The sequence below is a fragment of the Lemur catta genome, chromosome 1 (genome assembly GCF_020740605.2).
Source record: "Lemur catta isolate mLemCat1 chromosome 1, mLemCat1.pri, whole genome shotgun sequence".
Classification (NCBI taxonomy): domain Eukaryota; kingdom Metazoa; phylum Chordata; class Mammalia; order Primates; family Lemuridae; genus Lemur; species Lemur catta.
In genome coordinates, this window is record NC_059128.1 from 13537022 (window position 1) to 13564290 (window position 27269).

At 45.7% G+C, this 27269-nt stretch overlaps 1 protein-coding gene across 4 annotated transcripts in view; it reads left to right on the forward strand.

The window, feature by feature from the left end:
• FOXN3 (forkhead box N3) overlaps positions 1-27269 on the forward strand; it is a 363642-nt gene that overhangs the window by 133800 nt on the left and 202573 nt on the right. For 2 of the 4 annotated variants that reach the window (XM_045562186.1, XM_045562179.1), the window contains exon 3: positions 15000-15556. In XM_045562186.1, coding sequence (XP_045418142.1) covers positions 15014-15556 — 543 coding nt within the window. In that variant the 5' untranslated portion in view covers positions 15000-15013. Of the gene's footprint in view, positions 1-11307; positions 11545-14237; positions 14730-14999; positions 15557-27269 lie in introns of those variants that run through there. The other 2 variants (XM_045562196.1, XM_045562205.1) reach the window with 2 other exon arrangements.

The following is a 27269-nucleotide window of genomic DNA, read 5'->3' on the forward strand; positions in this document are numbered from 1 at the left end:
TCTCTACTTAAAAAAAAAAATTGCTTTGCATTTCAGACAACAGAAATGGCTGGACAAGCCTTTAGTTCATGTGCAAGAAACTGTGAAAACAATGTGAAAGATTCTCCTTAAATGGAGATGGAGCTTGGCCCAGTCTCAGGATGAAGTTAACGCCGGGGTCTTAATTTGCCTTCCACGCATTAGTTCTCAGACCTTTACCAAGATCCCCGGCCCAAGATCATTCATTTCCCCCCACAGGCTCGAGGTGTGTGCCCCGCACCATTCAGCTTCAAACTTTTCTGCTTTCACTTTTGGTTAGTCAGAACCTCCATCTGGTGTTATTTGAATATGAGTGTTTTCTGTGGCTTTTCTGTGGCTCCTTTTCAAAGTATTCAAAGTAATTTAAAAATACATAATGTTCAGCGATCTGACCAAGAGTTAATGTAAGTACTTACTCGGGGACAATTTTTAAAGAAAATCTATTAAACAGATTTAAAAGTCTTAACTCTTACAATGTCTTGGAAATAGATACTGATTTTAAAAAAAAGATTTAAAATATATGGGACTACTTACCACCCCATCATAACGCTTTTAGTAGCGACAGTCGTAGCAAATAGCACAGTTTAGGAAAACAGAAGAGCTAAAATTCTTTATTTAATATTAAACAGGAAACTGAAAGTAGTCTGCAGCAACGTGGTGGGTTTTCAACAAACCTGCTGCTGTGTTTATCTGTGCCGAAAAAGCCTAACCGAGACAGTCCTTCTTTTATTGGCATAGGACTGTAAGTTTTACTGAAAATCTTAACCAAAACATGACCACTGTAAGCAGGTTCTGTATTGTAAGGTTTTGAAGCAACCTGTTTCCACTAGAACCAAAGAAAATTTGGAAGCAAATTGCAAAGCTCTCAAAGAGCAGAAAATGCTTTGCACTTTTATTTTGCCTGTGTGCATTGCTGTCACTCGTCCAGCACGTGCATATGAATGTTCTTGCTGAAGACCTGGGCTTCATTTTAAGGTCAGCCTTCAATTTCTAGAGAATATAATTTGCTGCTATTTTTAGAGCCTCATGATTGCTCGTAATAACTAATGGAAAAAAACTCAAAAGAGAAATAAATGTGTAACAGCTGTGTCTGCTTAAACTTGATTAAAGGCAGTAAAAAAAAGTAAACAGAAGAATGAATGTGACAATGGACGAGGGAGAGACAAGTATCCCTCTCATTGTGAAAAGTTTTACAGACATAACCCGCTCCACTTTGGAAGGCTGGCGATGTCTGTGTTTAAAGTTTACTTTACTGTTTGTCTTGAGTGGGATCAGTGTTGTAGTGAATAATTTATAGCCAGCATGAATGAGCTCATTAGTCACCTTTTCAGACTTTAAATGAGTTTTGTGGTTGTCATTACTCGAGCTTTCTGTTCAGCCACTGAGCAAAATGACAGTTTGGCAGTTGGCTGCCTTGTTGTCGGGGCGCCTGTTCCCCTTCAGGTCTGTGTTGGCTTTTGTGTTTCATTGAAACCTTCCCTTGCTAACCCTGTGCTGGTCCAGGAATTCTCACACTTCAGCTGCCTTTTGCACCCCAAGTTTACATGAGAAGTTTTTCAAGGATTTAAAAAAAATCTTTCACTTGTGTCTGCCAGAGAAAATGAAGTGTATGACATGAATGTTTTCCAGCAACTCCTGGGTATTATTCCCTTTGTGCTTGGTTTGATATTCAAGTTACTCAAAAGCAAAAGGCAAGCTAGGGAACTGTGAAGGGGCTGAACCAGACTCTCTGTGGTGGGAGGCATTTTAGGCGGGGGACGCCGTTGGAGTCTGGAGGGAGATGCATGTTTCCGAGTAGATTTGTGTTGTTTCGATTCTGAACATCAATATGATGTGCATGAAGAAACTCGCTATGGCAAATCTCCAGGGCCAAAGAAAACCACATTGTTTGCACAAAGGGGTTGACAAGATGACGGTTCAAGATCCCAGCCAACAAACTGAGGTCCAGGATCAATGGGAATGGCCATTACCTCTTCCCGCTCTCTCCTTCTCCCCAGTCTGAATCATTAAGAGAAAGTGAACTGTTGCAGCTGCCTCCTCACCGTGCCCTTGGAGACTTGCCTGGGAGGCTGGTATGTGGGGAAGACGAGCCTGCACATGCCAGTAGCAGGTGGGATTTCTTTGGAACGGATGTCATGAAGTTCATCTCTCCCTTTGAACCTGGCCTAGACAGGCTCCGGAGAGCTCTGACATTCACTCGCTGGGGCTGGACTCCATCCGGAAGTCCAGGACACTGTGGCATGCCCACCTTGGTCCTTGGGTAGCCTCTGCAGGCACTCATGGTGCATGGATGCTTGCCCGGGCTGTCTCAGCCAAGTGCCTGGACCCCTGCTCTGAGGTCTCTCTGACGTTTGCTATGAGCAACAGGCACTCATGGCTGCCGTCACCAACGTGGGCAGCACCCCCTTCCGGGATCCATATTGTTAGACAGCTGGGCCAGCACCGTGTGAGGCATGTAGGAAAGATGCTCCGTTATTCCTCTCTGGAAGAAATGCCAACTTAAAAAGGATGCCTGGTTGTTTGGGGGCCAAGTCTTTGAAACCAGTCAGAGTCACATGTCTTTGAGTACAGAGAAATGAAATGCAGTTGAACGTACCCACAGACAGAGCTTTAGCAACTCATTTGGCTACTTCCTTTCCAGCCCCCACTCCTTGTGCGATCGAGCACTCGCGTGCAGTCATAGGTTGAATAAGTTGCTAATCTCCAAAAAATAACTTTGTATGGCAGGGAAGTATGTTGGTCATATTTTCATCCCTGTACTGTTTCCCACAGAGTTCATCAAATTCGGAGCTTTTATTTGTTTTAAAAAGACCATAATAGAGAGAAGAATTGATTGTTTTCTTTCACATCTGTCTGAAAAAGTAAAATGAGAAAAGTTATTTCTTGGCATGGGGAGGACTTTGGCAGACTTAGCCACCAAAACCCATGAGACTGTGGGACTTGGTGTACTCACTGATGAGAAGAAAACAATAAAATCTCTTAAAAGCTTTGGAGGAAGAAAATGTTGATGGTGCTACTTTTCTTTGACTAATCTGTAGAGTTAGGAGATACCAGCTTGAGAGAGGGACAAAAAGGAGCATTTTTTTCCGCATTAAGCAATCAATATTTTTGATTACCACAGTGCCACATGCTATGAGCAGAAGAGAAGTATATGACAAGGTCCTGCCTCTCAAGGCACTTACAGTCTGTTTGCCGTTCAGTATCTAGTTGATTTATTTTTTATTACAAAGATACACCATACTGTATTGATTATGACATAGAAGCTGAACTTTGGCTTTTTGCAAGTCGTGCCTTTTCATTGAGTTTACAAGTCCCCCTTTCCTTCCTCCTCCTTTATTTTCTGGTCACAATTTTTTTGTCCCTTGAGCCCTCCTGCTCTTATCCTTCATAGCCCTTGACCCCAAAGAGGTTCTCTAAAAAGAAGCCAAATATTCTGGATTGATGTGAAGTTTTCCTTGGTTCCTACCTGGAACATGGCTCCAAATTCTGTGGACTGTGTGGATTCAAATCCCAGCCCCATCACTTACCATCTGTGTGACCTTAGGCAGGTAGCCAAACATCTCTGTGCCTCAGGTTCCTCATTTTTATAAAATGGGAATAATAGCACCTACCTCACATGATTAATGTCACACTGAAATGAGTGAATATTTTCAGAATTTTAGGGTACCTGCACTGTGTTAAGTGCTATGTAAGTATTTGTTAAATACAGTCAATTCTCATTATTGGTAGATTTTGTATTTATGAATTCGTCTACTTGCTAAAATTTATTTATCATCCCCAAATCAATACTCCTGGTGCTTTTTGTGGTCATTCGTGGACATGTGCACAGATGAGTCACCTAACATGCACTTTCACAGCTGAGATGGCCTTCTCGTTTCAGCTCTCATCCGTACACGAGAGTCCTTTTCATGATCTATTGAGTGCCACATTTTTGCAGTTTTGTGCTTTTTGTTGATTTCGCTGTTTAAAATGGTGCCCAAGCACAATGCTGAAGCGCTATCTAGTATTCCTAAGAGCAAGACTTCTGTGATGTGCCTTATGGAGAAAATCGGCGTGTTAGACACACTTCATTCAAGCAAGAGTCATAACGCTGTTGGCCGTGAGTTCATTGTTAATGAATCAATAATATGTATTCAATAAGGTTACTTTAAATGGAAACACAGGTAAAATAATGTGTCAATAAAATTATGTATTGATTGGTTGATGAAAATGTGACCAGAGGCTGGCAGGAACCTAACCCTGTATTTTTCCTAGGAGCAATGGTTCAGGATTTGCTGAGTGTTTGTGGTACATTACAGAACATAACTACCATGAATAACAAGAATCCACTGTGCATCCATGAAGTCCAGGAACTCAGAGAGGCAGCCTCTCTTGGACAAGCTCCCAACTACGGGGAGCATCCCTGAGTGGGGGGCAGGAAAAGTCTCAGCTGGGTACAGATTTTCTACAAGATCTAGAAAAAAAGAAAAAGTTGTAACCACATTTGGTTTCTTATAAGCATAAATTGTTACAGAAGATCAATCGAGAAATACAGAGCAAATGTTCTCCCTCCCCCACAAACTCTAAATTCGAGGGTATTTTGAACTCTTGAATCTTGGAGCCTACGTAAGAGTTTGTAGAGAAAGTTTGTTATTCCAAACCTAGGAACCAAAAGCCTTCCCACCGCCAGAGGACAGGCCTCAAAACGCAGGATGTCATGTTTGTTATACTGAGCGATGCTCCTCTTTGCTCAGAGTACCAGCCTTTTCAGAGGGGGATCATTTTATCCCTCCTGATTGGAAAGATCACAAAATGTTTTAATTTGGTGAAAACCTCTGCCAACATATTTATTTTCCCCTACACTCCTACTTTATGAAGTATTTGCAAATTGTTTCACACATACAGTCTATGAGAATGTGAAAATGATTCAGAAAAGGGAAAGCTTCACTTAAAACTGCCGGAAAATGCAAACAGAAGCCAACAAAAGAAACATGGGGCCTTTGTAGCCCACAGACTGTAGCAATATGTCTCTAGCCTCTTCAGCAATTTCCAAGTTTTCTTGATCTTAAACAATGTCCCAGCAAAACCTTTCTAAATACATTGTTGCATCCTTCAGTTAATTTATTTGATACATACTTATGGAGTGTCTTCTGTGCGTGGCAGGCGCTGGCATAAATGCCAGGTGTATGCTGCTGAGTAGAATAGACATGAGTCCTGCTTTCACGGAGCTAATTGCCTATGGGGGTTGGCAGTCTGGTGGGGAAGTTAACCGTCTTGTTATGGTATCTCCCTAGGATAAAATCCTGGAAGTTGGAAATTTAGGATCCATGGCTGTGCTCACTTAAATTTTAATTCATTTTGTCACACTGCCCTCTTGAAAAGCTGCACCAAGCCACATTCCCACCGACACCTGCACCAACATCAGCACGGTTATTCCTTTTAAGCCTGTGCCAATCTGATAGATGAAATATTACCATTGCATTAATTTGTGTTTCTTTCATTTTGACTGAGGTGGCACATCTTTTCATGGGGATAGTCCCATTTTTGTTTCTCTTTTTGTGAATTTGCTCCTTTTCTTATTAAGGTGAGAAGTTTTCTCCTCATTGAGTTGTAAGAGTTACAAATTAAAAATATTAACCCTTTTTCACATGTATGGCAAATATTTCCTCATTTTTTGATCTTTTAATTTTATGATCCCTGATACTATACATACATTCTAAATTGTTATGTAGTCAAACATGTCAATATTTTCATTTTTATTTATTTACTTAACAAAAATAGCACTTGCTGGGTGCCAGGGCACCATTTTATGTTCGTTACAAATATTATTTCATTTAATCTTCATCACAGCCCTATAAAGTGGGTATTACTATATTCCCTTTCCTTTTCTTTCTTTCTTTTTTTTTTTTAAAGATGAGGAAACTAGATAGAAAGAAGTTAAGTGCCTTAACTGAAGTTAACACCCTAGTAAGAGTGGTAAAGTCAGAGTATGAACCTAGTCTGTGTCTAACCACTATGCAACACCACCTCTGGGCTTGGAATGAAGCTCTGTGTGTGTTTATTTGTGGTTGCTTCATACATGCTTGCAGACCTCCTCCCATCCTTCAGGGCAGGTGCCTCATTTTTTATTTCCCCTGGTTCCTTCCCAGTCCCCTCCACTCAGTACAGGGCATAGAGTAGCTAGATACTTAATACATACCATTGACTGAATGAATTGACTAAAATCGGGATTCTGCATCATCAGCTCACACTTGTATTTATGCTCGAAGAGGAGTTGACAGGTCCTATATTTTCATTTTGCCTCCAGTTGGCGACTTGACAAGCGCAGGTTTGGCTGGGGCACCTGAGCTAATGAACTTCACTCCACCGGTTCAGCTGTACTCTTCATTACCACACACCCCTCCTCCCCCCCCCTCAAGTGAGCCTCCTGGCTCTGTTCCCTGCTGGAGACATTTTAATAAGCCTTTTCCCAGGCTCCACCCTTCAGAATCTGTCGCGTAAACACCAAGAATGCACAGGAGGAAAGCTCCAAGAGAAGATGACCAGAACGCTCACATGATGCTTCATCAAGCCTTTAAACTCACCAACAGGTTAAGGGTCTTCCCGCTGAGGGGCTCTCTCTTCTCCGCAGAAGAAAAGGAAGCGAGGAGCTGTCTTACTACTACAAATGGCATTCTCATACGTTATCTCAAAGAGACTCTTAGTCAACCCACGATTAAGGAGTTATCTTCGACCATAATCTCTCTCCCTCTTCTCATATTCAATCATTTGACAAATCCTCTTGGTTCCTCCTTTGAAGACTCCCATGCATTCATTTTTTCCAGCCTCATTGACTGCTCTCTAATTCAGTGGGTCTCAAAGTGTGGTCCCCAGCCCAGCAGCAGAACCATCACCTGGGAACTTGCTAGAGAAGCACATTCTCAGGCCCAGCCCACACCTCTTGAACCAGGAACTCTGGGGGTGGAGGCCAGCAAGCTGCATTTTAATAAGCGCTTCAGGTAATTCTAATGCACACTGAAGTTTGCAAACCACTGCCCCAATGGAACCCTCTCCCTCTTATCATTAGAACATTATAAATGTGATGGGTATTTGTTATAGAACATTTGGAAAATACAGACAAGTATGGAAGAAGCAGGTGGCAAAAAAGTACTCTATAACCCCAACGCTCAGAGGGAACCACTATTTTAACATTTTTCTCCAATTTTTAAAAACACATTTATTCTTTATTCCCTTTTGTATGGATTATTGCAATGATTTCTGAGTTGTGCTGGCTTTTGGTCTTCCATTTTCTGCCGCCTTCTCCCAAAATTCATCCTGGATCCACCATCCCTCTCATCTTTTTAACTGTATCTCTGACAGTGCACCTTTTGGGCTCAAAAATATCCAGTGACCCACCTTTGCCCCCTGAACTTAGTGCATATAAACTGTTTATCCTGGTATTGAGGAATTCTGTGATCTGGTGCCTGTACTCTTATCCACTGACATGTATGCTTCTTAGGGACAAAGACCTTGTATTTCTGGCACCTAACCTAATGCCATGTATTTGGTAGGCACTCAGTAAATACTCATTCAGTGAACGAGTGCATCTTCCAATATAGTCAAGTCATATTTGATAAATCTGTCTGTGTCTTCATTTCTCCTGCCTAGAACAGCAGTTTGTGAGCAGAATCATCCCATGGTGCTTTCTCAAAATGCACCGGCCCGGGCACCACTTAGGAGAGCCTGATTTATCAGGTGTGGCTTCCTGGGTGGTTTTGATGGGCATCCCCAGTTGAGAAGCTCGGGTCCAGAACACCCCTTTCCCATTTCCACAGGTTAAGCACAGACTTATCTTTATTAGATATCCTCCTTCCAGAGTCATTGCCTGTCCCTTCCCCAGGCCTGTTGTACCAGATGTTTCACCTTGTCTCCGCTGTCCACAGTGGGTAGTGACAGACGAGGAGTCATCTGACTCAGACCAGGCCAGTCAGATTATTTCCCTGAGAATTTGAAGACAGTCTAAAGGTGGTGGGTGCTAAAAGTCAGAAGGCCTCAGGACTGGGTGCTGGCAGCCATGTGTGGCCATCAGCGAGCAGAGGAAGCCAACGTGCAGGGGGGAAAGTGGAGCAGACATATTGAGGGAAGCGGGATAGACATGTGGCCTCAGAGGGAAGGAGAGATGGAAAGAAAAACTGCCCGATGCCTCTCCAGTTCCGTGCAGCCCAGCTTTGCTGCCTGCCCGGGCTTATGCTAGTTTCCTCGTATGTGTCCTCTTTACTGGAGTTTGTTTGAAGGATCCCTGACCAGGAGACCATTTCCAGGCCTGCCTCAGACTTTTCCTTATTTTTGAAAGTCTCTCTGGTCTTCCCACCTGCACCTGCTCACCTACTCAAGTTGTTACAGCCTTGAGGGGGAGTATTGGGCTTTACACTTCACTGTTCCATAAATAAATAGTCATGTTGCTCTAATAACCAACGGTGTTCCTGACCAGAGAAACATTTGGCAGAAGAATGCACAAAACACCAAGGGAGGGGCATTCCCAGGGAGGAACTAAGGGCGCACACTGACAGGGCTGATGGGCCTAGAATTCAGGCCTTCCAGCTCCCAGATACTGATAACGTGCTCTCCTGCCCATGCCCAGATGGGGCTGTGGAATGGTCCCCTAAGGTCCCCAATCAGGAAATATTAATAAGTGTTTCCCAAAATGAGTTCTAGGGCACACATAGGATTCTGCTATCAAATATGTTTTGTAAAACAATGTGAACAAGACAGTGCTCTAAAGAGTTCAACTTATTTCTTTGAGACCCTCAGGGTCTATGATGTAAGGGTCCTTTTGGAATGTTCATGAGGAGAACTGAGTATGGAGTTGTTTCTAAATGAATCTTCCCCTGAACCCTTATGTTGGGGAGCATGTCCCAGAGCTGAGGTTTTTTATGGAATAACAAGGTGGAAAAGGCCACACTAAGCCCTCCTTTGGCTTTCAGCAAAGGTCTGGATCCCCCATTTCAGACGGACAGACAGGCAAACGTGTACCCTGCTCTCCATGTCGGGCAGGCTGATCCGCCACTTCCTCTTCAGGGTGACACCTTTTTACATCTCTTGCCTTATCTGTAATGGAACAGAGAAACTAAGAAATATATCTGAGAATGCAAGAAACCAAAAACACACAGAGAGAAAGAAAGGCAAGCTAATAAAAGGCAGACTTCCTTCACCAAACTCCCATACTTCCCCCTCTGCTTCTGGCATCTTCTGACCAAGGCTGGCTATGTCTTTCCATTTTTGTTCACCTAGGATGACTGGTTCAGACACTGGAGGCTAAGAGCTTGCAGCTTTAAGAATGACGTAGTTCATGTGCAATAACCTTCCGCTCACATTCCCTCTTTTTGAACTCTGAGGGGGAAAGAAAGGGCTGGGTGAAAATAATGTGCCACCTCTACTTAATGTTAAGAGATTTCTAGCTATGGTGTGAATGTGGCTGGGGAACTGGGAGGGCTGGGAGCTGGTGATGGAAGGGAAGGTGGAAAGGGATGGCTCCTTCCTTTCCAGGCCAGCAAGGGGCTTAGCCAAAGGTCTCTGGCCCTGGTGAGAGTAAGTACCAGGCTGATGGACGGGCTGGACCTGCACTAGCCTGAGCCACAGGACACCAAGCTTGTCTTGCTCTGGCTTTATTACCAGTTCTGACCCTGACAGTCTCTGGTGTGAGACTTCAGAGATGATCTAATTTGTCCGTGCCCTTGTACCTTTTGCTTAGTGACTTTGGGTAGGTCCCATCAAGTGCTCAGTAATAGAAGGGGTGGGGCTGGATGACCTCAGGCTACCCCTGTGGCTCCCACCTCTGAACTGTCTCCTGAGTGGGAGATGCCATACAACCTGGAGGTAGTAAGGTCTCCAGTGAGTCTGAAAGGCTTGTCCTTGCTGATGAGTGGCCACTCACCATCTTGAAGCTTTGTTAAAAGGAATGACTCTCAGATGTCGGGGGAGGGTGAGGGATAGGGAGGGTCCTTATATTTTAAAATAGAAAAAATTATCAGAACCCCAGCGTGGGGTTTCCGTTCACTCCTCTCTTTGACTAAGTTAAAAGGTACTTCGTGCTAGAGGGGTTTCCCTCCAGGCCTTCTGGCTGGTTTTCCTGCCGTGTTCAAATAGCTCACCACGGCCTGTCCATTGGCTCAGGTGGGGGTGGCAGGAAGAGTGCTCTAGGCCCCCCCTCTGTAGAGGAACCCACCGATGTGGCGACCTGGGAGTGTTGTGCAATTAGATTTTTATTTTTGTCATCACTGGCGTGTCCTGTTGGACTCTCTCCTTTCCTCCTCTCCAAAGGCAGCTGGTTGGTGTGGCTTCAGCAGTGGGTGCCTGTTCTTTGGAGGTGCCTGGAGACCTGGAGTGGTGGCTGCAGCATTCGCTGGGTGGCTGGGGAATTGTCAGGTCCGGTTCCCGAGAGCTCAAACTGCGAAGGAGATGAGACTTGCTTTCGGCCGCGGCGTTCAGCACAGTGCACTGCCACTGGCGAAGCCCCACTGGCGTGGCCTCTAGGACGTCGCTCTTGCTCTGTAATGGCCACCCTCCCTCCTTTGGCAGAGGCGCGGCCACCTGGGCGGGAGGCTGCCGTGCCTTCCCTCCCCGGGCACGAGGTGGGCACTGGGGGTTGGCCAGACGGCCCTGGGAGTCCCGCCAGGACGCAGTAGTTGGGGAGAAGTGGAATCTCCTTTTCTCACCCTCACAAGCCTCACCCGCATCGTAATTCTTTTTATTTTTACTTTCGAGCCATGTAAGGCATGCGGATGGGGTTAGAGCGTTCCCGCGACACGTTGCCAGCGGCGCAGCGCCGGCCCGCCCGCGTGGCCGGAGCCCGGGGAGGGGACAGGCCACGCGCCGCCCGCCCCACCTGCCCCGCCGCCCCCGGTCGCGGCCGCCTCGGGTCGCGGGGCCCGCGCCGGCCCCCCTGCCCCGCGGTGCCGCAGGAGGCGAGTCCGCGCTGCCCACCCGGCCTCGGCCCCGCTGCGCCTCCGGAGCGCCCGGGCCGGGGCGCGGGGCAGGCCAGGGCGGGGGGCGCGGGCAGGGGCCGCCCCGGCGGGTCCGCGCCCGGCGCCGCAGGCCGCCGGCGGCCAGGCCCACGTTTTCCCTCTCTCCGGCTCCCTCCGCCCCCTCCGCTCCGTCCCTCCCCTCCGCTCTCCTCCCTCCCCGCGCTTCCCCTCCTCCTGCCTGGTCATGTGTCGCCTTTTTTTGTTTGCAGTGGAAACAATTTCTCGCCGCTCGGCGCGCCCCGGCCCGACGCGCCGCGGCGGAGGCGAGCGGGAGGCGGGACGGGGCGGGGAGAGCGGCGGGGCCGGCGGGAGGACGCGCGGCGCGCCCGGCGGACGCCGCAGGTCCCATGCCGCGCCGCGACCCCCGCGCCCCTGCCGCCCGCGCCCGCGGCCGCCCCCCGCCCGCCGCTCCGGGCTCGCCGCGCCGCGCCCGCGCGTCCCTCGCCGGGCCACCAAGCGATGTCCGCTGGGCGCCCGCGAAAGTTTGTCTGCTCCCGCTGAAGGGCAGCGGCGCCCCCGCGCTCCCGCGCCCCGCTCCGGCCAGGTGAGTTTGCGCCCCGCGCCCGCCAGCTCCGAGTGGGCCGGGGGCGACTCGCGGCGAGGGATCGTCCCGGCGGCCCCGGAGACGACCTCGCCGCTCTCGGACGACGCGGGGCTCGCGGCTCCCGGGGGAGGGTCCGGGGTGGGCGCCACGGGGGCCCCGAGCGGGGAAGTTGCAGGTCCGAAGAGTTTCCTGCCCCGACGTGCGGGCTGTTCCCCGGTGCCTCGATTTCCGAAGAGACGCCCGAGAGGAACAGAGTTGGTATTGTCCGCGGAGGACGGATCCCCGCCGTTCTGGGACGAGGGAGGGGTGCCGATCTGGTGAGACCCCAAGATGAGAAACAGGCTCCTAACAAAGATCCGCCCCCCCCCCCCCAAACTGTGCAGACTTGGCACCGGCATTGAACGTCTCCTGAGACCCCCGAGGCCCGACCCCTCCTCACCCCGACCCTCTTTGAAACCCTCCCTGGGCCCTGGATAAGTTGGGGGACGGCGGGCTTTTATTGATTTGTTTTTAAGCCTCGCCGCGGTGCGGCCAATAAAAGGTTTATGACATCTGACCGGCAGTGAAGGTATGCGAGCTCCCAATTGCCCTGTATACGCGGAGAAGAGCAGTTTCCCCGTTGCCCGGCAACGCCGCTGATTGACGCGGGGCGCAGCCAATCGCCGCTCCCACAGGTCCCCTTGAAATGTTTTTGACAAGTACAGTAGACGGGAGTGGGGCGCGTGCGTGTGCGCGCGCGCGTGCAGGGGGAGGGTTACCCGGCCCCCCAGACTCGCGGCTGCCGTGCTCGGCTTGGGGAGGATTTCCCAACTTTCCGAAGTTCACATCGAACATCTGTTCAGAGCTGCCAGTCATGTCCTTGTCAGTTATTTGGAGACCTGAGACTACACAAGAAACTAAGCTTTCCTGCAGCATTTTCTCCGTTTAAAAAGAAAAAGAAAAATAACAAAACAGTGCAAGTCATAAAAAAACAAAAAGAGGTGTGTGTGTGTGTGTGTGTGTGTGTGTGTAGGGAACATAACCAATAACAAACCGAGAAGTTGTAAGGAGGTCACCAGTTAATAACTATTTGCGTCTCTGGTGGAGCAACCTTGTTGGCAGCAGATTAAAAATGTTTGCTTAACTGCGGGCTCACATGATGCAGATTCTTTTTTTCCCCTCTAAAACAGGAGGAAAAAAAGATTTGGCGGATTCTGTCGAGTATAATAATGGAAAACTCCTCAGCTGTGGTTTCTGGGAACTGCTTTTTTAAATGGAACTGTAGTGATCAGCAGCTCTTCATACTGTTGCCATAAAATGCAGGGTTTGTCGGGATGCAGTTAGCGGAAAGCATGGGGGACCGAGGCACAAAGCAGATGCAGGAGCCAAGGGTGCTGAACCCCCATAACCCTCTTTTCTGGACAGTGTCATTTTCCCAATAAAACCATATTGCTCGCAGTGTTTGTTTAAAACAAAAGAAAACATGGAGAATAGCGTGTTAGTTCCTTTGGGAAGCTACTGACAAATAAGCAAATTAAAAAGAAAGAGAGCAGCATGTTGTCATAGCAACAGTGCAATTAAATTACTTTACTGTCAGCCATGATATAATTTTCCTGTTTGGAAGCTCAGGAGACATAAAACTTTCATTTGGAGCTAAAGTTGACTTTAGTGGCTGGGTAGTTCTCTTTTGTATTCTACTGTATGGATCTGTTGGTAGCTGAGCAAATTTTCTGATGCGATGGGAGGAAACTTTGAGACAAGCCTAGCTTTGATTTATTCACGAAGTGAAAAGCAGTATCAGTCTGTACTCGGTCATATCCCCACACTTAAAGACACTAGGTTGTTTTTTCTTGTAAATATGTCATGTACTACTCAGGGGTAACTTCCTCACTGGACAGGAAGAAATATTCCTTGTGCATGAACCTGAGGCATCGAGATTGTCCTGCTTGGGTTGGACTGTGATGCCCCATGGAAGTTTTCTCTACTTAGGGTTGGGCATCTCACAGGAGCTCATGAGAGCACCCCTTCAGGCCTTGTGTCCAGCAGGTTCTATCTGTTTCCTTTTGGAAGAGGGAAAGTGCTGCAGTCCACTGGCACCCTTGGCTGGCTATTTAGGGCCCCACATTATGCTTTCTAGAAGCCCATTCTAGAGCTTCCCCAGATGCAATGGTGGTTGTTTTAGATGTAGTGTTTATGGACGTTAGGAGACTTAGAAAGATCATGTCTCTGCTTCTGATGTGTTTGTTCATTTTTCTAGGTAGATTGCTTGGTCTTTTTTACTGGGGCAGGGGGATTAAAACCGGACACACTTAACCTAAGCACATTGTTTTAGGACTGCAAATGGAGAGTGGGAGACCCTTTTCCTTATCTTTACTGTTCTTTCTGTCTTACATTGCATGCTGGAGAGTCGAACATGGTTTGTATCTGTAGGGGACATTCTGTTTGTGGACTTGACACTGCCTCCTTTTCTCAACAGATATTATTTTACTCCCTGTTCTAGGTCATTGATAAAAATGAAGATGGTATTGGGAGGGGGATAAAATTTTGTGGCAATTTTTGTTGAATTTGTCTTCCTGTCTTGAAGCTGGCGGTTGCTCTCTTGACTCTTTTGACCAATTCTGATTACAGTTAATGCCTTATCTTACATTCCCATTTACTTGTGCGGTGCATGAAGTTACTTGCTTTTTCTTTCTGGATATAGTGTCACAGTCAAATTTAACATACTTCTTCCTCCAGTTTGAATCCACAGGACTCCTTGTCGCTCATTAGAATTCCAGGTGGAATTAAAGTTGCACAGTTTTGGGTCATGATTTTTGTGGGAAAAAATCAACTAAAATATTATAACCAAATTGATGACGTTCACTGGGGTCACATCACACTGAGGTCCTTGTGATGGTCCTGATATGGAAACACCTGAATTTAATGTGAAACAATTGGCTGTAAACTTACAGGTATTTTGTGTTTTTGAGAAGGATAAACAATGAGACAAATAATACAATGTGATACGAGTTCTGCATTGTGCTTATTTTGTAGTGTTTGTCATGAAGCTTGAAAGAATTTTACATGTGTATTCATGTATTACAGAGAAACTGAGGCACCAAGAAACAACTGATTTTTCTCAGGGTCACACTGAGAGTCTTCGTAGATCTAGGAAGGAGGCATTGTGAAGTTTCCCATTCTTTTAATAATGCATTTGCACATTAAAGGTGCTGTAAATATTTGCAGTCTTGTTTTATTTAAGGGGCATCAGTTCACCTCGCTGTATGAATAGCAGACTGATTTCTCTTATTAGCGTATCTGTATGTGGTGAAATTGTGGGCTTGTGTTGCTCAGTGTGGGAGTCATCTGGTGGTGTTCCTGTGTAGCAGGGGGTCTGTAGAGGTGGCAGGGGGAGGTGAGAGAATTAAGGGGGCAGCAGCTGCCTTTCTGCTTTGGGGTGCACTAGCTGATCAATTTCTTTGTGATGTCTTTACTAGGAGCCTTCACGTAAATGGGTCCAGTCATGCCTCCCAGTAAGAAGCCAGAAAGCTCAGGAATCAGTGTCTCCAGTGGACTGAGTCAGTGTTACCGGGGCAGCGGTTTCTCCAAGGCCCTTCAGGAAGACGATGACCTCGACTTTTCTCTGCCTGACATCAGATTAGAAGAGGGGGCCATGGAAGATGAAGAGCTGACCAACCTGAACTGGCTGCACGAGAGCAAGAACTTGCTGAAGAGCTTTGGGGAGTCAGTCCTCAGGAGTGTCAGCCCCGTCCAGGACCTGGACGATGACACCCCCCCGTCCCCTGCCCACTCTGACATGCCCTATGATGCCAGGCAGAACCCCAACTGCAAACCCCCATACTCCTTTAGCTGCCTCATATTTATGGCCATCGAGGACTCTCCAAGCAAGCGTCTGCCAGTAAAGGATATCTACAACTGGATCTTGGAACATTTTCCATATTTTGCAAATGCACCTACTGGGTGGAAAAACTCAGTGAGACATAATTTGTCATTGAATAAGTGTTTTAAGAAAGTGGACAAAGAGAGGAGTCAGGTAAGCCTCTGTGTCTGGAACTCAAGTTTGTTTTAATTTTTAATTTTTCACCATTAAAAAATGAATTTCTAGTTTCCATACTGAAGTAGCAGTTGTAAATGGATTTTATTCTGTTTAATTCATTTACATAATTGTAAAGAACTTCCTTTTCCTAAGTGTGTTGGGTATGTACTATTTTTAACGCTTGTGCTGTTTGAGGATTTCCCACTGATGGGGTTTCCCTAATCACATGATGGTGGTTTGCAGGCTCGATTGTTCCCAGTATCATCCCTCAATGTGGGTGGACCACTTTGGTTTTAGAGTTCAAACAAAGATCTGTATTCCAAGGGCATCCATTAACCATGAGCGGAGTGTGTGTATTTATATATATTTATATATTTGAGGAAAATTGCCACCAAGGGGTAAAGAAAAATGCCATTTCTTTTCTTTCTGATTATTAACTTGGAGAAAGGCAACTTCTCCAGTGTTCTGGAATAAATGGACAGCAATGGCCGTTGGGTAGCATACGTACATATATATGCCAAGACCAAATAGACGAGTTGCCCCGGTGACTTTCATGAAACCTGGTGTGGCTATGTAAGCGTTTGACAACTTTGGAACTCCCTGAGTATGAAAAATTGGCTTAGGGTAAGTTTTTCATTAGAGACTAACTTTAAAAATTTTGAATTTTGACTCTCAAGAGTTAGTTCATACTTCAAGGTTGACTAAGACAGTTTTAATAATTTGCTTTACCTTTCTTTTAAGGCATTCTAGGCACAGTAGAATAGGGTCGACTGTTAGAGGTGGAAAACAAAATTGTGATCTGACTCTGCGTTCTGAAAAGTAGCACAGTCACAGTTAAAATTGCCAAAAAATGTTCCCTCCACCAAGATTTCGTGTGCCTGTGTTTTCCAGCTTTGTTTTTCTTATTAATAATGCTGCTGTGTGCAGCTGGAGTTCTGTTTTAAACTCTTTTTGAAGTTCAGGTTTGGGTGCAGGACCACTGTTGTGTGAGGTCAGAGGCTATGCAGGGTTGGGGCCTTTAACTTCTTTCTGCCCAGAAACATGTTTCTGTTTTAAGTAGAATCTTGAGCCTGAGAATATTCGACTTGTCACCGGCATGGAAGAATATGCGTGAGGAGGTGGCGAAGCCATATTTCTCCTTGCTCGAACTGGACATACTTATCTGCAAATGCTGTTCCCCCTTATGAAGATAAGGGGTGGGGATGTGGGGTTTGGGGAGGGGTGTTGCCTGGGAAGAGGACTAAGGAGCTTTACTTTGATCTCTGGTGCAGATGATGCCTGGACCAAGTGTGCAAATGTGAATGTTCATAAGTTTCTGGGCCTCTCCTTACTTCTGTGTAGCTATGACAATCAAAGTGTGCCACTTTTAATCAGGAAGGGGGAGTTCCATGACAGTTAAGCTGTTGTCTCTGTACTACCCTTTCTCCTTCCCTCCACATTTCAGTTTGGGCATTTGGAGACCAACCTCTGTACTTGGCTCAGTTGAGGGCTTTAAGATCATCCTTTGAGCTTGGAGGAGATTCGTTACTTGCCAGTAGAGACCCATGTCTGTGGTATTAAAAGCTTCTGTATAGGTGGGTCCTTGTGGCAAGAAAAGGAAGGTCTTAGAAAGCAATTGCAGACTTAGAATGTGGAGAAGAAAGTGCTGTTCAGGTCCCTCAAAGCCACATGTCACAGATAAAGCAACAAACAGGGCATTTAGTTTGGCATGCATGGAGTCTGCAAGTTGCCGCATGCCTGAGTCTCGGTGTTTGACATAATGCTGGTGCACATAAAAGTAATTTAGCAAATGCACACTCTGAAATGTTAGACAAGACCAACTGTAAAGGGTGCAGCAAGACTTGGGAGGATTATTCATCAGTCAGCCTTGGGGGGTGACAAGTGGGTGTTGGGTGCTGTGTGCTAAGGCCCACTGGGGCCCCCCACCACTGGATTCTGGGAGTCGTGTTTTCCAGGGGTGAAAGTTGTCAGTCTGGATAAACACGGATATTGCCTGTCGAAAGAGAATGGTTTTAAGGATTTGAGATCGTTAATCTTATGAAATGTTGAGTTCTGGCTTCCTAGCCATCCTGACCTGTACTGACATGTTTCGGATCAAATGCCAGTCAGTTTTGTGGTGGGGAGTTTGTTCCCAGTGTTTATGATGCTGTGGGAACAAAGGCAAAGGGTATGAGTTTTTCCTCTTTTCTCCTCTTTCCTTGGGTGACCCTGGGGCCGGCTGGGGGCTGCTGTGGGAGGCATAGACTCCCCGGTATGCCCAGATGCTTCCACCCTGCTGGCCTGGCCCAGTCACTTGGGGTTTTCTGCTATGGCTGGCTGAGTAAAAGGAAGGCATTTCCTCTGATACTTTGCCCAGTGAAAGCCCCTTTGGCTCTACAGGTAAACTTGTTTTTTTCCCAGGGGATTTTATTTGGCAGTAGCTCCCACAGAGGTTGGCCTCAACACAATGACTAAATGCACCTGAGTGTTGTTGAGAAATACATGAGATGAAGGCCCTGCAAGTTCATGCACTGAGTTAGCCATTCCACTTTTTGTTTCTTCTGAAAGTGTAGAATACCACTAGGCTTGACATAGCAGTGAGAATGCGGAATGCTGTGTGATCTTGTCCCTGAGGGCTTGGAACTATACCCTGTTAGGCGGGGATGTTGGAGAGTTAATGTACTTGACTGCATCAGAATCACCTGTGGCACTTAAACATAATTACCATTTCTGGGGCCCTCCTTGGAGAATCTGATTTGGTAGGTCTGAGGTGGGTTGGGGGAAACTGGTAGTTCTGATAAGCTTCATAGGAGTTTCTGACATGCAGCCAGCTTTGAGAATCCCTGAACTAGGTGCCCTTTTGGGTTCTTTCCAACTGCTGAGATTTCATCAAGAACACATTCTCATGAATGAGTAAGTCAGGGGAAAGAGACAGTTTTGCTTCCGTTTTATCTCTTAAAGGACTTCAAAAGATAAGAGCTTTATTTTTATTTTCTAATCATGGAAATTTTCAAACCTACCCGGAAGTAGAGAACAGTATAATGAATCTATATACCCATCACCCCTGTGACCCACATCCAGATTCAGTAGTTGACAAAGGTTCGCTTCGCTTACTTCATTCATTCATTTTTGTTGTTGCTAATGCTGAAGTATTTAGAAGCAAATCCTAGATCTCGTCATTTTATTCCAACCTACTTCAGTGTGCATCAGACTAGTTGATAATTTCTTATATAACCACCATGCCAGTGTCCCCACTAGCAAAATGAATAGTTTTTTGGTGTCACCTAATACGGGGTCCATGTCCCTGATTGTTTACAAAATGTTTGTTTGAATTAGAATCCAAACATGGCTCATGTGTTGCATTTTGTTGTGATATTTCTTAAGTCTGTTTTAATCTATAGCACTGCTCTGCCCTCTTCCCAGTTTCATGCCTTTCGCTGTTAAAGAGACACCTCCGCTGGGCTCAAGAGTGCCCCACATTCTGTTTGCCTCCTGCTGATTTCATTTAACATGTTTCTCTCCCTCCTCACGTACCCTGTCAAATGGAAGTAAGCACTAAAGTCTAGATCACATTTTGGAGTGTCGTGTGTCCTTCCTGACACATCACTTTGAGAAGCCTGGTTGACCCACTGTTGGGGACACTGTGATTGAGCCATGTGGGGTCAGATGTACCCTACTCTGTAATGTTCCTCATTAGCCTTTGCTTTGACGGTTTCATCTATTGATGATCTTTGCCTTACTCAATTAAGGTGCAGTTTTAAAGCCCGGGATTAAGTTTTATACCTCTGAAATATAGGTCTTAAGTTTAGGACTGTAAGATTAGCATGTGCTAACCTCCCTGAGTATTTGTAAATGAGAAGTACAGTACAGTTATTTTTTTATAGATTGGATTATAGTGGCCCAGATATGTGTGTTTCTATTTCTGTGCCTTTTTTTTTTTTATAACTTCCCCTCTTACTACTTTACCAAAAAACATTGCCCTAAGAGGGTTTACAAAGGAAACACTGTACAAAAGTATGTTTATTATATCCATAGCTGAGTGGTGCTTTGAATACAATTTCAGCTTATAAATCTAGACAACTTGACTTGGTTGAAAGAAGACTGCATTGGAAGGCAGGATACCTGGTTCTAGTTTTGATGCTGGCAATCCTTGGATGTCTTAGCAAGAGTTTGTAGTTAACCTGGTAGTCTTTTCATATCAGGGGCTCTGTGGACCACCTAAAATTATTGATAACCTGTCATGTGACTATGCATATTGCATTCTTCTAGGGAGAGGATCCCAATGTTTTGTTTGTTGACTTTCTAGATTCTTCTTCTTCTTTTTTTTTTTTTTTAAGAGGTGAGGGTCTTGCTATGTTGCCCAGCCTCCTCTTGAACTCCTGGGCTGAAGTGTTCCTCCCTCCTCAGCTCCTCGAGTAGCTGGGACTACAGGTGTGTGCCACCATACCTGGCTGAGTTTCTAGATTCTTAATGGGAACGGTGAGAACCACTGGTATTTTATAATAACAACAGTGAACATGTATGGGATACTTGCTTTGTGCTTTCCATTTGCAGTGTCCCATTTCTTCCTCACCTCAACCCTATGAATAAAGCCCTGTTATTTTCCTTCATAAAATAGAAGAGGAGTTAAGCTCTGGGTAGCTAAGTAACTTGCTGGAAGTCACACAGCCTTCCCTGTTGGGCTGAAGAGGCTTTGAGATTTCCCTCTGAAATCACTTTAGTTGCAGGATAATTCTCTGCCGTGAATAATATGGGAAGCTGGCACACTGACTTTCTGTTTGAAAGTTATGGGTTTTGCTTTTTCACAAAAAGTGATGGGTTGTTCGGATTAATCGTACTCTTTCATGGAGCCCTGGCTCATCTTAATGCTCTTTAGCTTGGGCAAGATGGTGCGACATTTTAGAAACTTCCACCACTTTTCCAATGGACTTTTTTTGCACTTGAAACAGAAGATGCACACACACACACACACACATTTATTTAAAGGCTAATATAATGATTATTTTGGTGCCACTTTGTTTATTAGGTGTGTCTTGTTGATAGATTTTGGTTTCATGGACCCCTTGAAGTGTTTTATTCCTGTTACCCACCCTTGTCACTTTTAACCTATTCGCCACTTCATTTCAGTGAATGTATCTAAATAACCCCGTAAGGACTTACTAACCCTTGGCCACATTGGCTTCAACACTGACCTGAAGTTTTCAGACCATAGGAATGTGTTCAAGGTGTTCCTGTGGAATGCCTTCTTATTAATAGGCCATCAATGTCTCGTTTCCTATAATTTTGGGGACTTTGAGGTTCCTTTGCTTATTAGTTAGTGTATCTAATAGAATTATTAATATTTGATGATGTCAAAAGTTAAAATGAAATGTGAGATTTGGTTCTTGCCTTCTAGGAGCTTACATTCTAGGGAAACAAAATGAAAAAAGAATAAGCCACCATTAAGTATTGGAAGTATGCCTGATCAATGAGTGACTGGAATCGTTGGCAGTTCGCCAGGGAGGCCTCCCTTCCCCAGAGAGGGGCATTCGGAGCTGAGGGAAAAGATAATGATGAGCAAGTTTTGAATGTTGTTTGTATTTGTTTGAATAAATTAACAAAGTATTCTTTGTGGGAATGAACATGCGACCCCCAAAATGGATTAGTCAGAATGAGGCTTAACTGTTGATTATAGAAAACCAAATAACATCACGAGAAATAGGTCTTGAGGAACTGGACAGAGACACACGTTCTGTCTGTCTTTCTGCCCTACCGTTCTTGTTCTTAGGGCATTGCTGGTTTCCGTTCTGGGTCGTTTTGTGGTCCAAGATGGCATCCACTAGCATGTCTCATTTTAGAAAGCAGGAAGGGGTGTGCAGGGAAGGACAATAGGGGCTTTCCCAAAAACCCCATACTCTGCTTCCATCTCACTGGCTAGAGCCTGGTCACCTGACCTTTTTGCTGCAAGGAAGGCTGGGAAATGTGGTCTTTTGCTGGGCCCATTGCAACCCCAAATAAAATGTTGATTCTGTTACTAAGCAAGCATGGAATTTTCTGCCACAAAGTTCTAGATGCTTAGGAGACAAATGTTGCTGGACCCAGGAGATGTGTTGGAGAAGTGTCAGAGAAAAGGGAGGAGAGAGATAGTGTTTGGAGGATTATGTAAATAAGAATGAGGACTTGTAGGAGCTGGGATGCCAAGAAGAAAACTTTAAATTGCTGTAGTAACTGAAGTAAAGCAGAGATGCGAACCCATTTTTTAAACATTCCAGTTAACCAAGGTTTTGCTTCAAGATATTCTGGTTAGATTGCATTTAATATCTTCAGAACCAATAGCTTGATTGAGGTGAAGATGTAGTCTGTGCCAAGTACGATAAGAAGAAAAGCAAGGAAATATATGGTTGAAGATAGAGAGTAGTGTGAAGTTGTCCTTTTAGTAATGACTTGATGGGTTGCTCTGTAAGATTACAGACATTTCTATGAACAGAATGAAGTGTTTGATTTTTGTGTGTGTGTGCGCTCATGCTTGTTTGAGTACCTTTGCTTGTGAACTCAGCAGGAGACAGTAAATACAGGCAGAGTGACTATGCTGCTTCTCAGGGGGAAAGGCTTTCCAATTACCCTTCTTTCTCTTCCTTTCATCCTCATGGGGTGTGTGGGATTTCCCTCTGGGCCCCATGGGGTTGAGTTCATTGTCTCCTTCCATTTATTGAAGTTCTGTGAAGTGCCTCATAGAAGGCTGTGACTGTCCTCCTCTAGGGACAGGACCGATAAGTGACTTAACTAATGTCATTAGACAGAAAACATCCAGCTAGCAGAACGTTTGCACGTGCTTTGTTTTTTAGAAGTAAAGGCCAAGTTATGTGAGCACCGAGGCTAATCATGGCTCTAGTAGAGGGGAAAAGTCCAGAGTTTCCGGGAATTGGAGTACAGGCAGCCTGGCACCGAGTGGAGGCACAGTCCCACTAGGTACTTCCAGAATACTTCACCAAATGCTGAGTTCCTACAGACCTCATAGATGGAGTCATGTAAAGTGAGAACTGGCATTTGCCGCCAGGGTTCTGAGGCCTTGCAGAATACCTAGTTTGAACAGTAAAGATTAGACCCTGCACTTACAAAAGGAAGTGGCATCAGTCATTTTAGAAGCATTTTTAGCAGTGGTTCATTCATGCTACACATGTTTGTGGAGTGCCAGGCACTGTTCTGGGTGCTGGGGATACAGCGGTGACCTGTGACAAGTCCCTGGCTATTTTCCTGGACCATCTATAAGGTGGGGGTGGGGTTGGGGGTGGATGATGAGGAGGCACATGTTAAACAGTAGTTCCATATATGGACAGGGTAGGTAATGTATCAGATCATGATACATGCAGTGAACAAAATAAAACAGGATGGTGTAGTAGAGAGGGGTGGGGAGGAGGATGGGAGGTTTCCAAGAGGAATCAACTATGGCAAGAGGGATGCAGCCATGCAAAGTTCTGGGCAGAGAGAAAAGCAAGTGCCAGGGCCCTAAGGTGGCAAGGGTTTGAAATATATCCAAGGAACAGAACAAAGATCAGCAGGAAGTGTATTAAAAAGGGGAGAATGATGTGCGTAAAAATACAGGAGGAGAAAATATCTATCTGGGGCTTGTTCTGATGGTACAAGTGAGAGATGCTGGAAATGATGCTGGCATGGACCAGGGTCAGGGGTTGCAGATGAAGGTGTGTGGTCAGATTTGGGTTGGGAGGTGGGATGGGGGTTAGAGCAAAAATTCTGGTTTTTTGTTTTGTTTTGTTTTGTTTTTTTAAGACACAGGGTCTTGCCATGTTGCCCAGGCTGCTCTTGAACTCTTGGCTTCAAGTAATCCTCCTGCCTTGGCCTGCCAAAGCACTGGGATTACAGGCATGAGCCACCGCTCTCAGCCCTAAAAATTTCTTTTTGATCATGTTAAATTTGAGATGGGTTTTGGACACCTAAGTGAAACTATGAAGTAGGAAGTTTGATACGTGAGTTTCAAGCTCAGTGGAGAAATTAGGGTGGAGGTATAAGTCTGGGACACATTAATGCATGAGTGGTAGAAACTAATAAGCAGATTTCTGGATTACCTCTCAATCAGAAAGGAGGAGAAATCAAACCTCTATTTTAGTTCTTCTAGGAAATTGTATTTCCATCAGTGTTTGACTAGAGAATTCATATATTTTTACTCAGCATAGTGAATAAAAACAAAAGAGGTTGACATTTGGAGGGAGAAACTCTCAGAATTATTTCAACAATGACTTGCCTGTAGTTATTGGCTGTAGTTTTGCAGGCAAAATAGAACACACCTTCGCTTTTGGACCAAGGATGCCACTTCCAAATGTGTTCAGGGACAGTCACATCTCTGATATGACGAGAGAAATGTACTCCAGTAACGTCTCACTTAGCAAAGCACCCCTAACCCATGGCTTCTGCGAGTTCCCTGCCATCTGGTCCCTGGCTAGAAAGAGGAATTTTTCTTGTATATGTGTCTCCATAGCAACGAGTTTGCAGTTGATATGGAAAGTAAGCAGTTGCCCTAGCAACGGAGTTACTGATGTGGTGGCTCCCTTGCTCTCAGGGAATGGGTAAGCTGACCGAACTGGTTTAGATGCATCGTGTAAGGCGCTGTAATGTAGGGCTGCACACGCTGGCCCTGCCAGTGTAAAATCAGTCCAGCTTTAAAAGAGATCGCAGCCCTCCCCCCTTCCAGAAGGAAGGGCTTGCAGCAGTAATAAATCAGACAAAAGTAGTTGCTGTCAGTTGAAATCGATTATAAGAGGGATCTCCTGGCGGAAGTTATTTAGTTTAGCTTAAAGAAGAATGTCGTAGTCAGGGAACATTTGGTTGCAAGGACAAGAAAGCCACCTGAGTTGGCTTAAGTAAACGAGTGCTTGTCCCAAGGACATAATAATCAGTCCTTTGGAGCAGTGACAAAGAGCAACAAAGCACATCTCAGGTCCACGGCAATTGCAAATGCTCCTTCTGTCCCTCTGCCACCACATGGACTCTCATCTCTGCCTGTCTCTGGGGAGGTGTTTCAGTCTCCTCTTTGCACCTGGCTTCCTCTATGTGGCTCTTGAGTTCAGCCTCCTCACACTGTTGGCTTGCTCTGCTGGCATGTTGGTGCCAGCCCCTGTGATGTGATCAGCGCCGTGCCCAGCAGCGTCGACACTGTGTCTCTGTGCAGTGTCTTTGTCATCGTTCCAGACACTTGGGCTTGTTCTCTTCCTGGGTCACGTGTTCAGCCCTGGTCCAAACAGGGGCAGGTCTCCCCAATGAAGATCACTGCTCGGACCTTCCCTTCATCCCTTGGGGCTGGGCAGGGGCTGGGCTTGAAACATACCTGCAACAAAAACATTTCTGGAAAGCCTTGGATCTTTTGAAAACATTTTACTAATGAAAATAAAAAGGAACTTTGGAGTATTTTGTGCTTTTGTCTTCTCTTTGTGCCCCCTCAAAATATCTCTTACAGGTGATGGGGGATTAACATGCCAGGGAACTTCGATTCTGTCCTGAGTCCTTTTTCTGTTCTTTGTCATCACCACGATGCCTTCATCTTTCTTTCATTTCCATAGATTTGGGGCTGGCAGTTCCCAAACTAGCAAAGTTTTTCTTTGGTGGCTACTTCTTCCTGCCAGCTGCCCTCAAATTGCCTGTAATCACAGGGTTGAGTGATTACCAGAAATTATGAACTCTAGCCCTCCGATCCAGACAGGAATGAATGTCAGCTATCCAACACAAGTTGTCCTAATTTTCAAGATCAAGAGATTGAGTAATAGTTCTTGCTAAGCATTGGGTACCAGCCCATGTCATCGCACTGATATTTTGAAAGTGGGGGGGGGGGATGTAATTACTCTATGCCAAGGACTGGAGATGTGAAGAGGCTATAAAACTCTGGTGGAGGACCCTGGGCAAGAATAAAAAGAGACCAGGAAAGCTACAAAATGGCTTTTGCTAGTTGCCCAGGGATTGGCCAGTGGCCAGAATTACACGGTTCAGGAATCCAAAGGAGAAAATGATCCCTAAAGGTTAGCTGTGCCACCGGGGGAATCCTGGAGAGAAGACAGTTTTATTAGCTGGTTCCTTCAGGATGGCCAGGACTGGGGCTGGTGGCAGGGAGAGAAGAGGTCCCTTGGGTCATCAGAGTTGGCTTGGACACAGAGGTGAAGATGCATATGGTGGAAGACTGAGAAATGGGAACTGACATAGTCACAGGGACTGTTGGGTGCTGTTGGGAATTGTGCAAGGCATTTGTATCCATGGCCTTATAGCTCTCCAGCAACTGTAAAGTAGACATTATGTGCTTTCTACAGATGAGGAAACTGAGGCTCAAAGTTTAGTGGTTTGCTCAGATGACACAGCCAGGTGTTGAGCCAAGGTCTGAGACCTCTTTGCTTTTCCTTTACGCCGATTGGCTGAAGCAGAGGGTCACTGTGGGATCGAGAGGGAAGTAGGTTTGGGGAGCTAGACTGTGGGATCTTGAATGCCAAGGAGCTTTGCTCCAGAGGTGATAGGGAGCCCTTAGACATTTCTGAGCCCAGGCATGACACACAGAAAGTGTGAGTCAAGTGACTCTTTCTGATACCTTAGAGTTTCTTGCATCAGCAGCCCTGGTCTCTACAGCAGAAATTCTTGCTCTCTACAGATATATGGAGAAAAATTCTCAGCCGAAACTAAATGACATTCCATAGATTTAACTGACTTGGACCAGATTTGTGCACTGACAGACAAGCAAAGGGGAAAAAAAAAGCCTACTGCAGCATATTTCTCATTTTAAGCGTTTTGCTCTTATTTTTATTTAATGACTCTTGTTTTAATTGACCATGGTGTTTATTTGTTGGTGCCACCAATTCCTGTTAACATCTTGACTCTTCCAGAATTTGAACAGTTTGCAGAGAAATAATGAAATGAGTGATGCCCCCCCTCGGCGCGGCCCTTTGGATTTGGTAATGTTTTGGCGTTGGGGTGTGTTTTTCCCTCTTCCTGTTTGAAATGGTGACTGAGGTCTTTTTTCCTTTGGCATTGTCGAAGCACAGTGATATTCACCCTTTTCTGTAGGAAACAGAGTCAAGGAGGTGGTTTCACTCATTCCTTTGTTTGCTCAACCCCATTTATCGAGTTCTTGGAATGTAGACGCTTTTGCGCCAGGTGCTGTGGGAACACAAAGAGGCATAAAGGTGGGTCCCTGGGGGACACTTTGGGATTGTTCCTGATGCTTCTGTCTTCAACCTCAGACCTGGTCAGTTACAAAGGTTCTTTGATTCTGCCCCCAAATGACTCTCCATCTGTCCCTTCTTCTATGACACCACTGCCACTGATGTAGGGAGACTCGCCATGGTCTGCCGAGTGGTGCAGGGGCCTCCTGCCCCCTTCCTGCTTTCATTTCCCTGTCGTCTTCTCCAGTGCTGCCAGAGAGGTAATACACACATGGGTTTTGTCACAGGCCTCAGTGGTTCCTATTGCCTGAGGTGGTTTATCTCAAAGGGGGGCTCTAACCACCAGCTTTAGAATAATCTAGAGTGTTTATTAGAATGCAGATTTCAGGGTCTCAGTCCAGACTTACTGAATGAGAATTTCTGGTGATGCTACCTGGCAATCTGCATTTTAGCAAACTCCCCAAATAATTCTTCTTTACACTGAAATTTGAGAAGTGAGGCTTAGAGGATCCAGTATAAAACCTTCACCAGGGCATATAAAATTTTTTTATTATGGAAGATTTCAGTGGTGCAGTATAATGGACTATAATGTACAATGT